At 38.1% G+C, this 14,118-nt stretch overlaps 1 protein-coding gene across 2 annotated transcripts; it reads right to left on the bottom strand.

Moving 5' to 3' along the window:
* Positions 1-2,873: 2,873 nt before the first annotated feature.
* On the bottom strand, positions 2,874-13,797 carry lhx2b (LIM homeobox 2b). Of its 2 annotated transcripts, none has more exons than XM_040155769.1 (5): positions 13,615-13,797; positions 11,853-12,055; positions 10,517-10,912; positions 7,206-7,404; positions 2,874-3,164 (listed from the first exon to the last, which is right to left on the bottom strand). In XM_040155769.1, the coding sequence occupies exons 1-5, from the start codon at positions 13,795-13,797 to the stop codon at positions 2,874-2,876; spliced, it is 1,272 nt and encodes a 423-aa protein (XP_040011703.1). The 2 variants fall into 2 exon arrangements, with proteins under 2 accessions (XP_040011703.1, XP_040011704.1); XM_040155770.1 differs by having other exon boundaries at positions 7,206-7,411; positions 10,542-10,912.
* Between the last annotated feature and the right edge of the window lie 321 nt (positions 13,798-14,118).

Here is a 14,118-nt window from a genome sequence, read left to right as displayed (position 1 = left end):
CCTGGGAATAGATATGTGAAAATGTATGTTTATATTGGTAGTGTCTGCTGCCATTTTCTTTTTTTTAAATTTTGGGGCTTTTTAGTGGAGGGGAGTGGAGGCATGTGAGGGTGTGTGGTATTAGTACACTGATGTTACACACTACCAGGAATAAAAGCAGAAGAGGAAGAAGAAGAGAAGGATGAAGAACAAGAAATGTTCAAAAAATCTGTTTTATCCTTTACTGGACCTTTTCTGTATTGATCGACTAATTTTTTCCACCTCAGCCAAAAACTATTTTTGTAAAATCTGTAGTATTTCCATCCCAATATAAATAACTAAACAAACTAAATGTGCACTCACAACAGTGAGTGTTTATGAGCAGGGATGAATTTCAACTAAGCTGTGTTGACTTGTTTTAGGATGAATTTATATATGACCATCCCAGCCTCTTGGTGGCAGAACTTAACTGCTAATTCCTGGTGGTTTAGAGGAATTCAGAGGTATCCACAAATCCCTTCAATCAGAGTAACACAAGGCCGTGTATAAACAGTATACAAACACCTCCGTGAACTTAAACGACCATATAGATCGTTTGTCCCTACCCTCAGATACAAGCCATAGGATTGTACCAGCAGCAGACCTACTGGACCTTCGTTGTCATGGTAACAATAATAAACATGTGATTAAAGTTGTGGAATGGTCACCATTGAGTTAGTTTCAGGCACAAAAGCTACGTGGTTACGTTTGGAAAAGATCATGTTTTGTGTTAAAATAAGTACTTCCTTAAGGTTAGAGGAGTTTTGTCAAAATGGTTACTACAGTAAATGCAGTTAAAGTTGCGGTCATGGTTAAAAGAAATGACGATGACTATTGGTTTCAAAAAGCTATGTCCTGTGTGAAAGTGCTGTGTTTTGTTCATCCATCCATCCATTCCAACTTCCTCCTAATTTGGACTTTCATCGCTCTTTATGCTACATCACCTGACTTCCTCCTTTGCTCCTGTCATAATTACTCCGGCCGCTAGAGGTCCCCTAACTTGCGACTTGCTTGCACCAACAACCTATGGGCTCATTTTTTTATATGAAGACAGTCTCATATGTACCCATCAGTCGATGAAGAACCCTTGTACTTGGAGGCACAAATTCTCTTGGAAAAGATAGGTTAAAATTGGTTGTGTTTATATTTCTTCCGAAGACAACAGGGATGTGTACAAGAATATGCAGGAGCAATGCAGCAAAAGAAGGTCAGTGTGAATAATTCCAGACTGATCAGTGTGCCACACCAGCAGCTTTCCTCCCATTCACAGCATGTATTTTCTATCATACACAAAAATATCTACCTTGACAAGTCATTTCAACTCAAAAAGGATGGAAATTCTGCCATTAATGTGAGGTAATTCCACTCATTTTCAATTCCAAACATAATCTTGAAAGCAGTGGAATGGTCTGCCTTATCTTGAGAGACATGAATAATAGTATTACATCCTAACAGTAGATATTTCTCACCTGCTTCAGAAAAAAAAGAAAAAAGGATTATATCACTGATTAAAACTGACATTTTCTATGAACAGGGAACAACCGCAAAGTCTGGCTAATTTTATTGTGATATGTTTTGAAACAAACCAAAGAGTTTTTCTTTTACTGGATTATTTTTTGTTAGCCTCATCAGCAATTTGACACCCTTCATAAAACATCTACACTGTAAAGATTCAGAGAAAATATGCTTGGTCTTGGAAAATATTTCTTCACACTGTGTAAAATACATAACGTACTTGTATTTTAGATCAGATCAAGAGGTATTTACAAATACTTCATGGTTTGTTTTATCCCACCTTTGATTCCCACAATGCTGGAATTTGACCATTCAAAGACGACCAAAAAACTTGGGTAGACCATTCATGTTAAAGTGTAAAATTTACATGAATATTTGAAATGTCCTGATTTGGTAAACCCCATCTGGGTAGAAAAGGTAAGATGTTTTTTTAATGTTAACTGATCTGTTTATGTCCAGCTAACAGTGCATTAAACTAAAAAAAATCACTGGTGTTGATACATTTTTTCCTCATGTACAGCAGGTTCTAGATTTCTGCGAAAATAGAATCACATAATCCAAATTGAGGAAGAGAATTCTAAGTAAGAAGTTAAGTTGAAGAACTTTGACATTGTCCAAGAGAATAATTAGTTTGCCACAACTTTCATCAGGCTTAACCTCTAAAATGAACATTTGCTTTGCAGAATGTGTATCAGTGCATGTACAATACACATGTGTAGACACACAATCACAAATAACAACTAACCTTAACACACACACACGTACACACACACACACTCATGCACACAAGCAGTAGAGGTCAATTACGTTTTAACCACTCTCTTCTCAGTCATTCATTTGCGTACGGTCGTGGTCACCATTTGAGTACAGCAGTAAAGATAAAATGGACTGTAAGGCACATGGCACTCGGAGGACCTGTGTTTAATCTCAGATTTTCAAAAAAAATTTTTTACAATCCTTCTAACAGTGACTCTTGTACAACAACATAAATACTGTGCTGGAAAAAAATTAATTTCCAAAAATTAAGCAGTTTTTTTCCCCGCAGTCTCTTTCTGTAAACATTGAAAAATGCAAATCAAGTCTCAGTTCTCGACAAGACAACAACATCAAAATAACAACAACTGTTCCATTTGTAAGGCTTGGTCGCCTCACTATGCAAATAGTCTCTAATGGGCTCAGAGCAAAATTAAATCTTTTTTTTGTTTGTTTCCATTACCTTCTCTTTTCTAATCCATTTAATGTTCGAAGGAGTCAACAGTGCTCAGTTTTAGATCCAGGAGGGAGGAGCAGAGGTTAGAGGGAGTTGGGAGGGGTGAGGCTCTGGTGAAGTGCTCTGTCCATCAGAAGAGGCTGGTCAGCGTGGTCTGTGATGGGCTCCGGCACTCGTGGCCATCCATGCCGCCCTGCACTGAGGTGAGCACAGAGGTGACAGTGGGCATGGTGGGGTTTGTCAAGTCTGTCAGGGTGGTTGGGGTGCTGGAGGGGCTCATGGAGGCATTGGAGATCTCTGAGGCTGGGCCTGATGGTGTCCCACCCTGCAGCGTGGAGCCGTCGGATGCCTTGTCTACCCCAGTGCTTTCCTGTCGCAGCAGGTTCCTCCTGAACTTAGCCCGAGCGTTTTGGAACCAGACCTGCGGGAATAAAATATTATTAAATAAAATTAATGTTCTTACTGCGGGGAACCGATCCACTAAAGAAAATTTTATGGTACTTTTATGGTATGGCTACCACATATTTCAAACTTGTTATCTGATATCCATGGCATTTCTGCTATAAGTTACTGTAATTGTAACTGAACAAACTAACATGCAAGGAGTCATATCAGGGCATTTACCAAGGGTTCTTAAACCCATATCATACAAAAACCTTTTTCTCACTCACCTCTAGTAGTATCTTAAGATGCAGATAGTTTTGGATGTAATTGTCAGGTTTTAGAGATATGAACCTCTTTCCAGCAACAGTGTTCCTGTTACTCTGGATAATTCACAGACCTAATTTCCTTGAAATTAGTTCTTCTGTAGAAAGTAATTTCAATGAAAACTGCAAAGTGTCTTGGGTTATCCAGAGCAGATTATCCAGAGAGACACTGTTTCTAGACATGTCAAAGACAAGTCAGTGTTGAAATATATATAATTATTATTTGTAATTTTTCCCTGCTGTGAGTGCCACCAACTAAATTCCACTGACTTTCAGCGTATTGGGATGGACACTCATACGCATTTCTCAAAACATGGACAAAAGCAAAACTATCCGTATGGCATGTAGCGATAGGTGAAACAAGATGTTTTGTTGTCTAATTTTGTTGAGCTGAACTATTTAAAAATATCATTAACTCACAAATACCACCACCTATTTTTGTTCAATGTTCAATTTTGTTCAACTTTGTTCCTTTGCTGGTTACCTGACTACACCTGTGTTTTCCATATTTAGCCCAGTAACTACAGTAAAAGTCAGTCATACTTAACATTGCCAATCATTTTCTAAAGTATAAACTTAGTTTTTTCCCTTCCTGGCAGCACCTGATTTCAATCCATTTCCATACTGATTAAAAAAGTTGCTCACAGAAATTTAACTCATCACAATGAATATACAGAAAATCATGTCTGCTTTTATTATTGGCAGTTTTTGAAGCAGGTAATAGAAAGAGGCTTTTCAACTCACTCCACACTCACAACTGCATCACCACACAACAATAATAAAAGTGACACATTATGCTCGCTCTGATGGATTACCTACTGTATCTGAGGAATGTTTTAAGTCTCTGTAAATTAATTTTGTAAAATGAATAGAGACCTATGGTTGACTAAACGGTGGGAAAACACGTTCAGAAGTCTCAGAGTCTGTGGTTTGTGTTGGAGGATGGTTAGCTGTTAGGTAAACATAGGTCAGACTGTCCTCCCCAGAAAAATGATAGCGTCTGCTGTTTGTTCTAATGCCTAAATAAGACGTACCATTGTTTCCCTGACAAGGACATTTAGCAGGTATGCTACTTCTGTCGGGAGCAAAGACAGAAGTAGCACGACTTTGTTATAGAGCCTCAAACCCTTGTAAGGAGGAGTACTGGGTGGGTCGATGGGTCGACCAGGAGACTGACTTGACCTACGTTTTTTTTTCCATTTTCCACCTACAGTCAATGTTGGTAACTTTTAACCATGACCATGACGATCCCTAACCTTAAAGCTGCACAAATCAATATTTTGATATGAACAGTGGCTCAGATGTCTATGTGTTATATGAAAGGGGTCCCTCAGAGTAACAAACCCTCAGATGATTATCACCCAAATCTGCTGTTCCTATCAGCTTTATGAAACATTTTTTGTGTTTTTTAGCTCACTGTGTTGGTTTTCTGGTCTGAAACTTTACTGTTTTGGTTTAGTTTTGCTGTTTTCATCAGGGTCGTATTCAGCCTGCTTAGTATCAAACTGCAGACAGATGCAGTTAGCTACTAGCTGGTGAAGGTTCTTCCACAGTGGGGGGTGTAGTCATGCTGAGCTATGCCGTTAATGGCCACAAGCAGTTGAGCTGCGCTGACACAGTGCGAGTGTTTTTCCACTGCATTTCACAGCAAGATAAAATTGTTTACCTGAACCACTAATTAAGTTCCACTAACTCTGTGATAAACACATTGCACTTCCTATAACTTCTTCACAATAAAACCGACCCACTGTTTTGCAAGTGGACACCTTTCAATGTGAGGCACCAACAGCAGGAAATGTTCAGTTTGCATCATAAGTAACTTAACACTGTTAACAGAAAAAATGAAGCTGGTATTTGAAAGTACAAATAGAATCACATCAGTGAAACTAAACTCCAAATAAAAGCGATTCACATAAAAGTTAAAAAAAAAACAAAAACTAAGAGCTGAAAACAGAGAGACTTTTAAAAACAGAACTTTCTCTCTTGTCTCCAGTACAGAGACAGTTGAGTTTATTCGCCGAGGGCATAGCTGAGAGGATGAGGCTGTCACGGGATCCTAGCTGTGTTAGATGAAGAAACGTTCAGACACGGTCATATGAAAAATTTTGGACAAACTATGTCAGCCTGCTGAAAGGGGCATCAGATTAGAAAACGCTCATGTGGATCTTTTTTAAAGGATTTTGTGGTTATTTTTGAGGACTTCAAAAAAATTCAAAAAAATTGCAGCAAAAGGGCTAAAATATACAAAAAAAATCACATACTGATATGGTTCTTGAAACACTGATGTCGCAGATCCCCAAGCAGACCCACATTATCTCCACCACCACCTCCCCCTCCCTACATTTGCGATTAGTTAAGAGCACACACCAATGAGCATTTCCTCATGTCTGTTTAAAGTGTGTTTGCAGATGCTCAGACTGTATTCAAGAACAAAAGAACACTTAAAAACAAAAAGCCAGGGTACTCTTCTACTGTGTACAAAAGTTATAAAAGCCTTTACTTTTTATGGCTTGTCACAGAGAAAAGGTCAGTGGTAACCACAGAAACATAAACCTTTTTTTTTATCATTGTACATGAACATAACATACCAACTTGGCTTCCTGTTTTCATTGATACTGTGAATGAACATAACAATGGCCCTGTATACAGTGTGTATTGATAAAAGAAGCTATGATTTCAATCATGATTCTCATATTAGCAGTAGCAAATTAACAGTTAATTCCTCATTTTGCTTAGGACCCCCAGAACCCATTCACAAACGCCCTACACCTCAATTTTGGAATCAGCATCCTGCTCCTTAGTGTCCCTGATGTTAATCTATTTTCATTTCGTTTTTTACACACAACCTTTGCTCTCTTTTTCAATAATAAAAAGTAGTTTATGAGATGCGGAGTGATTGAGGCAACAGTCTCTGATGAGTCGAGTGTTGGAGTGTGCTAGCAATAGAATCATGATGGAGCAATGGGAAACAGGCGGAGGGAGAAGCGCTTCAGCTAGAATAACAGGCATGAAAACTCCAATGCATGAAAGCAAAATGACTGCTTTGTTTTCTGTGAGCGTTAATTAAAGCAGCGGTATGATTTTTTTCCCTCTCAGAAAAATTTTGATTCAGAAACCTTTTGTCTCATTTTTCTTCTTCTCGGTCCCCCTGATAATTTGCTGTCGTCTTTTGTGGAAATCAAACATTCTGTTGTGCTTTCTCTTTCTACGTGTGTAATACAGAGCTTTTTGTTTTTCATCCCTCAGTCCTCAAGATAACATCACACTGTCCACTGAAATAGATTACATTTTGGTTTTTTTTATGGTTTCGCTTTCATTTCCAGGTAATTTTGCAATCCAATATGAACACATTTTAACTTTTAACAGTTTGTTTTTCCTAGAGGCAACTCTTTTTTTCAGTGCAGCTTTTCTTCAATTAATTCCTTTTTTTTAAATTGTGTTTTTATTGAAATTAGAAAAAGTAAAAGAACAGAAAAGAAAGCAAGAAAATCAATTTTTGACTTTGTTCAGCTTGTTTGCAGCTTTCTGAAGATTTTTCCTAGAATTTCACTGGAATGAAAAACAGTAGTATATTTCAATAAAGCAGCTGATTTGGCTTATTTCAGGAAAAAGTCACTTCATATATTTATGCTTGGAAGTAAGCTGATTTGCATTGGAGACAAGAGAAATTCTTTCACCCCTGTTGGCATTTCTCTCATTTTCTCCCCTGAGTAAAGGAAAGCAGGGTCTCATCTGAAGTAAAAGACTGCAGTTACCTGTAAGACCCGCTTGGTGAGGCCAGTCTTCTGGGCGAGCTGCTTGAGGTCCTTGGCATCTGGGTTGTGGTTGATGGCGAAGTAGGACTTCATAGTCCTCAGCTGGTGGTGCTTGAAGGATGTTCGCATACGCTTGGTCTTCTGACTGGAGCTGTACTGGGAGTCTCGGTCCATGGACTCGCCATCATTCTCGTTACAGCTCAGCGCTGTGGGAGGACAGGAAAAAGGAGAAGAGAACTGGTTAGAAAGTACTCTGATGCCAATCTCTAATCATCAGTTTGATTTGTTTAGTCCTTTACTTCTGATTGTGTGTTTGCATCAGAGACTTTAAGGTTTCTCACTTTTCTCTGACCCCATTTTTAGGTCCTGAAATTCTCATGACCCCAATAATTAAAGAGTATTCAGTTTTTAAAGGAGCCAAATGCATCTTATAGAAATTATACAGTATACTGCAATTTAAACCTACTCAATGTACTTATTTTTAATATATTAAAGAAAACTGTTCCAATATCCCAAGAAAATTAAGAAATCTTCCAAATCTTTGCATTTCAAACAACCCCATGCAAGATATTGACTCTGATGTCAGTTGACAACAATTTACATGAGTGAGAAAGGTTTGACAGTGCAAACATTGAGGTGTCATATATTGAGTGTGGTGCTACAAAAGAGACAAAAGTCTCTGTAGTAAGAAAGAAAGAAAAAGAAAAATTGTAAGGTGCTTCAGATTGCAATGCATTGTTAAAAATTATGTTCAAAAAATGTTCTCACTTCAATCTAGATTCCTTTTCTTCATTTAAATCCATAAAATCAGTTTGATCTAAAGTGACACTGTGACTTGACAGCTGTTTTTTTCCAGCTGCAGATCATTCTCCACTCTGCACCCTGTTTGTATGTCTGTCCCTGTCTACATGTCTCTCTATACTGGGAAGAAATGCTAGCCTGGCTACTAGCCTGACACACACACACACACACACACACACACACACACACACACACACACACACACACACACACACACACACACACACACACACACACACACACACACACATAAGCACATGCACACACAACAACAACAACAACAACAACAACAACACACACATGTATTTTTCCCAGCCTGCAAATTTCTTGGCAACATTCAAAGTGTTGCTGCATGCATAACAGTTCAATATCAGAACGCTGCAAATGATGAATATGAAGTGAGTGAAAACCATCAGAATAACACTTCACTTAATTAGCCCATACACACCAGGCAGAACAAATGCTGCTTTCTGGCCAAAGCATATGCTGCACTATTTTAACAAAAAGCAGCCTGTTTCATCATCCTTATACAGAATGTCTTATTCACAGTGTTAACAACATCTCAGAGCTGTGTGCCTCTCAGAGCTGCCACATGTTCAAGTGTGACTGTTCAGGTGAAGCTTTGATGTTGTTTCTGGTTGTTATCAGAAGAGGGCGCACTGCCCTCTCCTCCTCATTCTGCTTCAAATCATTTTTATGTGACATTTTTTTTAACCAAATACCCACCATGAAAAAAAGCCATTTTTTTCTTTAGATTAAGAATGTCTTACTCTGAAATTAGACTTTTATCTTCATGATGAAATCTCGTGCTCATATTTTAAGCAAATGTGTATTTTCTTAAAGCAAAGTCCATCAATAATAGGTGAAATCATTTGACTTGTTTTTAGAGCTGCTTCACTTCACAAAAAAAGTGGTAGCATTTTAAAATAAAGAAAGTAATGCTTCTTCTTTAAACAAAGTACTACTTGATCTAGGAGAAAAATAAAAGGAAAGAGGCTAATTTGCATTTAAAACAAGTGGGAATATAATTATTTCACTTGTTGCTGATATTTGAAATAAACTGACAGAAATGTTAAAAAGAGAAATGAGAATCAACAAAACTGACAAATATAAAATCATAACAGAAAAACTAATTTTGTTAGCCTACTGTTCTTGTCTAGTATTACAGTCTGACAAAATGTTTAGATTATAATCAATTTATTTTTTACGTGAACAATTGGAAGGTTAATTAACTAAAGTCAAAGCATCAAAAAATGAGATTCCAACCTGATAATGCTGTTGTAATAAAGTTCTTGTATCCCCTGCTCTCTCTTCCAGTGAATAACTCATCAAATCACATTGATCCCTCTGGTGCAAACCCAGTTTGGCCCAGTCCCAATACAAAAAGACTCCAGCAGTGTGTATATGTGTATGTGGTGATGGAGGTGGTAGTGTGTGTGGTTGGGGGCTGGGGGTGGTGGATGATGGGTGGTGGTGGGGTGGGTTGTTAGGGTCTGTAGATGTCTATGGAGCCTGACAAGTGGAAAAGGGTGAAAGCAAAAGCCAGGACATCAAACAACTTTTCTTTTTATCCCCAAAGCGGACACAAAAATGTCTTTTTTTTAAATAACTCACTTTAAACATGAATAAAAACCACAAACTATTGAAAGTGATTATTTTTTAAGATTATCATTTAGAAAAATCTTGACTAGATGCAAGTTTTTGTTAAGAACTGTTAGGCTGCTGCAACTCACTGACCCAATTAAATATATATATGAAGCTGTACGAAAAGTTCAATCCACGTCTGACACATTCAAGCTTAAAACTGTGTGAAATGAATGTAACTATGGTGTAAATTTATTTATTTTACAAAATTTATTTTAAAAATCATCCAATGGAACCTGACCCATAAATCCTTGAAAACACAACTAATTTCCATTAGGATGATTATAGGAACTTTAAACAATGCACAATGCATCTGTTTAGGGGTGTTAAAATATATTAACACCAGGAATGGGTTTAAAACTAGGCCAACTGTTATGTCATTGTGATCATGTTATGATAAACTCATCATAAACTCCCTATAGAAATATTATAGGAATATTACACCGAATGGAATAAAAATACTGTAGAGTTTTCTATGATAAAGTTATGCTTAAGTCATTACCAAGGACAGGACAAACACAATAGAAGCCTATATAGGAATGTTAAAAAGATTTTTCATTAATGAAGCCTTGCGGTCTTAATCAGATTGTATTCACGATGTGTGGCTCTTTATTAGAACTGTGGAGCCAGATTTAGTTTACAATAGTCAGCGATGATTTTTCTTTCAATTTTGAACTCTTGCTACGCTTTAGATCTAAAATAATTATTTTTGAAGTAAAATCAGCATCAAAACAGGTTACAGCACGAATTATACATTAACTACATACATTATATATTAAAACAAATATATTGTTTTTTCTTAACTCTGCCCACCTTTAAATATCCACACCATCCTTGCCAATGTGTGAACCTCCTTGTTTTTGAACATCTTTGTAGAAATGTCCTTCTTACCTGCATTATAAGCAGCCAGCTCGGTCCCCGGCCCGGGGCTTTTCCTCTTCCTGGGCCGGCCTTTCTGCACTGTCCCCACGCCGTTGAAGTAGGATAGTCCAAGTGCGTTGGTCGGGCCCAGACCTTTGTGTGGGACAACGTCCGCGTGGTTAAAATGTGTCTGATATTCTCCCTGGATGAGAGTCTCAAAGTGCAGCCGACAGTATACCAGACTGTCTTTCATGCCAAAGTGGTCCCCGGTGGTGAGCATCTTGCTGCACGTGGTGCAGGTGAAGCAGTTGAGGTGGTAGACCAGGTCCCGGGCTCGCATCACCATCTCCGAGGCTGAGATGCCCAGGTGGCACCGAGCGCATCTCTGCACCGAAAATCTTCTGCGGACAACACAGAAACCTCATCAGCGGCTGGACAGGAAGCCTGGCAGGCCTGCGGTGTGTTAGTGTAGGCCAGGCTAGATGAACTATGCCTATATGAAAGAAGCCGAGCTTTCATGCAGTTAAAAACAGTGCATAAAGTTTCCCTTTCTGCTAATGAGGAGAATTCACATGAAACTTTAAAGTAAGACAGATAGCTTGCGTCATTTGGAATGTGGATATTAACAAGGTTTGCCGATTGTTAGAGTTTTGAGCTAAACCTGATATGGAATTTTGATATTTTCACGTTTGTAATTTAACAATAATTCTTTATTCAAAAAGACAATGCTTCCCAAGCTTCCTTGTCAGTAATTGGTGGGGGCGGTTACGAAGGGGGGCATACTCGCTTAGAGAGCTGCCAAACCTAATAGTAGCTTTTTGATCATCTGGATTTCAGTGGAGAGTTATAGCACCACAAACAGTGTGTTTCTTTCTTTTCACATACAATTTCCTATACAGTGTTGTGCTGAGAGAAATACGTAAATATAATGGATCTGTAAACAGTAAAATACAGATGTTGAATTATGCCACAAAATATCAGCTGTCATCAGCTGCCAAGATCAAAATTAGTTTTCACAAGCCCATTATATCAGTGTAGAAGCTTTGAAAAAGAAATAATGTAGAAATCGTGCTTTTCTTCTACATTTTTGGAACCAAATGAAGGATAACTGATTTTATTGACGAATTTTTTTGTATCAATATTATTTTAAAATATTCCATCCCTGGCCTTGATTGATGTTAATTTAAGTGTAAGAGAATAACCAATCGCAGTTACCGTACTTTGAAACACACATCTATCACTATGAATACTGAATACTGTCACATAACAATCATATACACCGGTTCATCCTGGTCTCTCCTGGATGGACTCTGGAGGTCCAGGTCCTGTGCGCCCTCATACCTGTAGTAGTCCTCCTTGCAGTAGATGCTGCCGTCCTTGCTGAAGCAGGTGAGCTCGGACTCCAGGTTGAGTTTGCATTCGCAGCATTTGAGGCAGCGCATGTGCCACTGTTTGTCCACGGCCAGCAGATAGTAGCGGTCCGCGATCTTCCTGCCGCAGCCCGCGCACAGAGCCACGCGCTCGCTGGTCATACACGGCATGGACTGCAGGTCAACAAGGAGAGAGGCAGGATGACACACCGTCAGGACACATTGATTGAAAAAATGACAGTGAGACGATTCTGCATGACGGCCTGAAAGCCCACCATTAAATCAACATAACATGGGAGAAGAGAAGCACAACACTATGCAAGTCTGTTCGCTATATATTCAGAAAATTATATCATCGGATAAAACCTCAATACTGAGGACCACAGACAGCACTCCAATATTGGGAGATTATAGAAATATTATAAAGACGTATTGCATTAAAATTGCGATTTATTTTTGTTTGAACAACCTCAATAATACTATACATGAATATAATCATATTAAAATACAACCGTTGTTCCAAAAATTTTAATTCAGTAAGAAGAGGTCAATGCAAACTCCCTTCTACTACCACAATCTAAGAAATTAGAAATGTTATAGGAATATTTTAGTTACAGTAAAGGAAATTATAGGTTTAAACACAGACAGACTCTCTACTGTGAATAATATGAACTACAGGAAATTACATTAGGTACGTAAGGCCATTAGTATAATATTCCTGATAGTGCCACCTCCTGCTGCAGATTAAAAAAAAAGGGGGGTATAAAATGCAGTAATTTTACATGTATTAACTATTAAGAATTAGGCTAATAAAACTAAGTACTGGATTATAGAAATATTGTTATTTTTGTGGTGGAGATCAGTGGAGTCTGTGCCGTTAATATCTTATAATAATAATAGCAATAATAGTAATAATAATCATCATCATCATCATGAAAGATAAAATAATAAATAAGGGCCTATGACTCAAGACTTTCATTCAGTATTATTTTCGAGAGGCCTCCGAAATAGACACACGTGTACGCGCACAGCCACTTATAATAATGATTTGCAAATAAAGATGTATGATGATTTGATATTAAAATTTTCTCTATTCCGTCGTCTCTTCTTTTATTTCCATTGTATCACATTTAAGAATTATTACTGACCTTTCTAATAATTGTATTTTCATTGAACCATATTTATAGAAAATAGGAAAAGATTGCAACCCTACTTTTTTTTTTTTAAATAATAAGGACACGTGCTTTTGTTCGTGTTTTGCTGTTAACGTTTGTACTACTTTGCCTGCGCAAAAATTGTCTTTTTTCTTATGAATCATATTGCTGGTATAAGCGTGTGCTTTGAACGCTTTGTTTAAAGCTAATTTGAGGAAAATTATTATCTTTAAGGACAAATGTGATCTCTTTTTTTCTTTAAAACTGTAGCTTGTTCAGCTCTGGGTCCGTTTGATTTAAGCTTTGCTGGGACTAAAAGAAGTTTGAGATTAAACAGAGGCTGTAGATTTCACAATGTTTAGGCCTTGAGGAGGAAATTGTCTGTCAGGTGCGTTTAAAAACAACTAAATAATAAGTTAGGACACTTATTGGAGACTTTTTTGTGTGACTGAGAGTAAAAAGCGCTCAGAGCTGAAACTAAGTGCTTGGAGCTATGCGAGTGCAGCCACTGTCACATGTTTCCAGGCTGCCATGCTGCCTGCGCTAACAAGCCGAGAGGGCCAAATGAATCTTTCCTACCGTCTCTGATTCCCCCATATCGATGGCTGAGCTGATGGCTGCTGACTCGCTCTTTCCTCTCCGGTCCATTTCTTCCACCACACCGTGCACATCGCCTCCAGGGAGGCCATGGAAAAGCATCGTAGCCGCAGAGGGGAGAATGTTATAACTGTTCTCTTCGGATCTGCAAGCCAAGATGTCCATCAGAGGCAAAACCCTGCGCAATAATGCCACTCAAAATTCTCGCTTTTTTAGGTTTTCCTTTTCTTGCCGTGACAAGTGAGAAATCCAGATCAGGGAGGAAAAAATATGAAGGAAAAATTGGACACGTGTTCCCCACACTACGTCTCATCTGCCAATGGTAACCGTCATCCGAATCTCTGCAGCTCTCATTATTAATAAGATATGATTAATTCATAAATAACTACACAGATTCCGCTTCTCTTACTGGAATCTATTTTCTCTCAACTATGATTTATTTTATTTTATTTTATTTTTTGTTATTAGCAACTGCTCTCTCTATAT

Source organism: Xiphias gladius, chromosome 19 (assembly GCF_016859285.1).
Source record: "Xiphias gladius isolate SHS-SW01 ecotype Sanya breed wild chromosome 19, ASM1685928v1, whole genome shotgun sequence".
NCBI lineage: Eukaryota > Metazoa > Chordata > Actinopteri > Istiophoriformes > Xiphiidae > Xiphias > Xiphias gladius.
This window is presented reverse-complemented; position numbering and strand designations above follow the sequence as displayed.

Coding starts and splice junctions, on each gene's coding strand:
- lhx2b (XM_040155769.1), bottom strand. CDS start 13,797: ATGGACATCTTGGCTTGCAGATCCGAAGAGAACAGTTATAACATTCTC. Junction 12,056..13,614: donor ATATGGGGGAATCAGAGACG/GTAGGAAAGATT, acceptor GTTGACCTGCAG/TCCATGCCGTGTATGACCAG. Junction 7,405..10,516: donor AAGGACATTTCTACAAAGAT/GTTCAAAAACAA, acceptor CACAGCGCTGAG/CTGTAACGAGAATGATGGCG.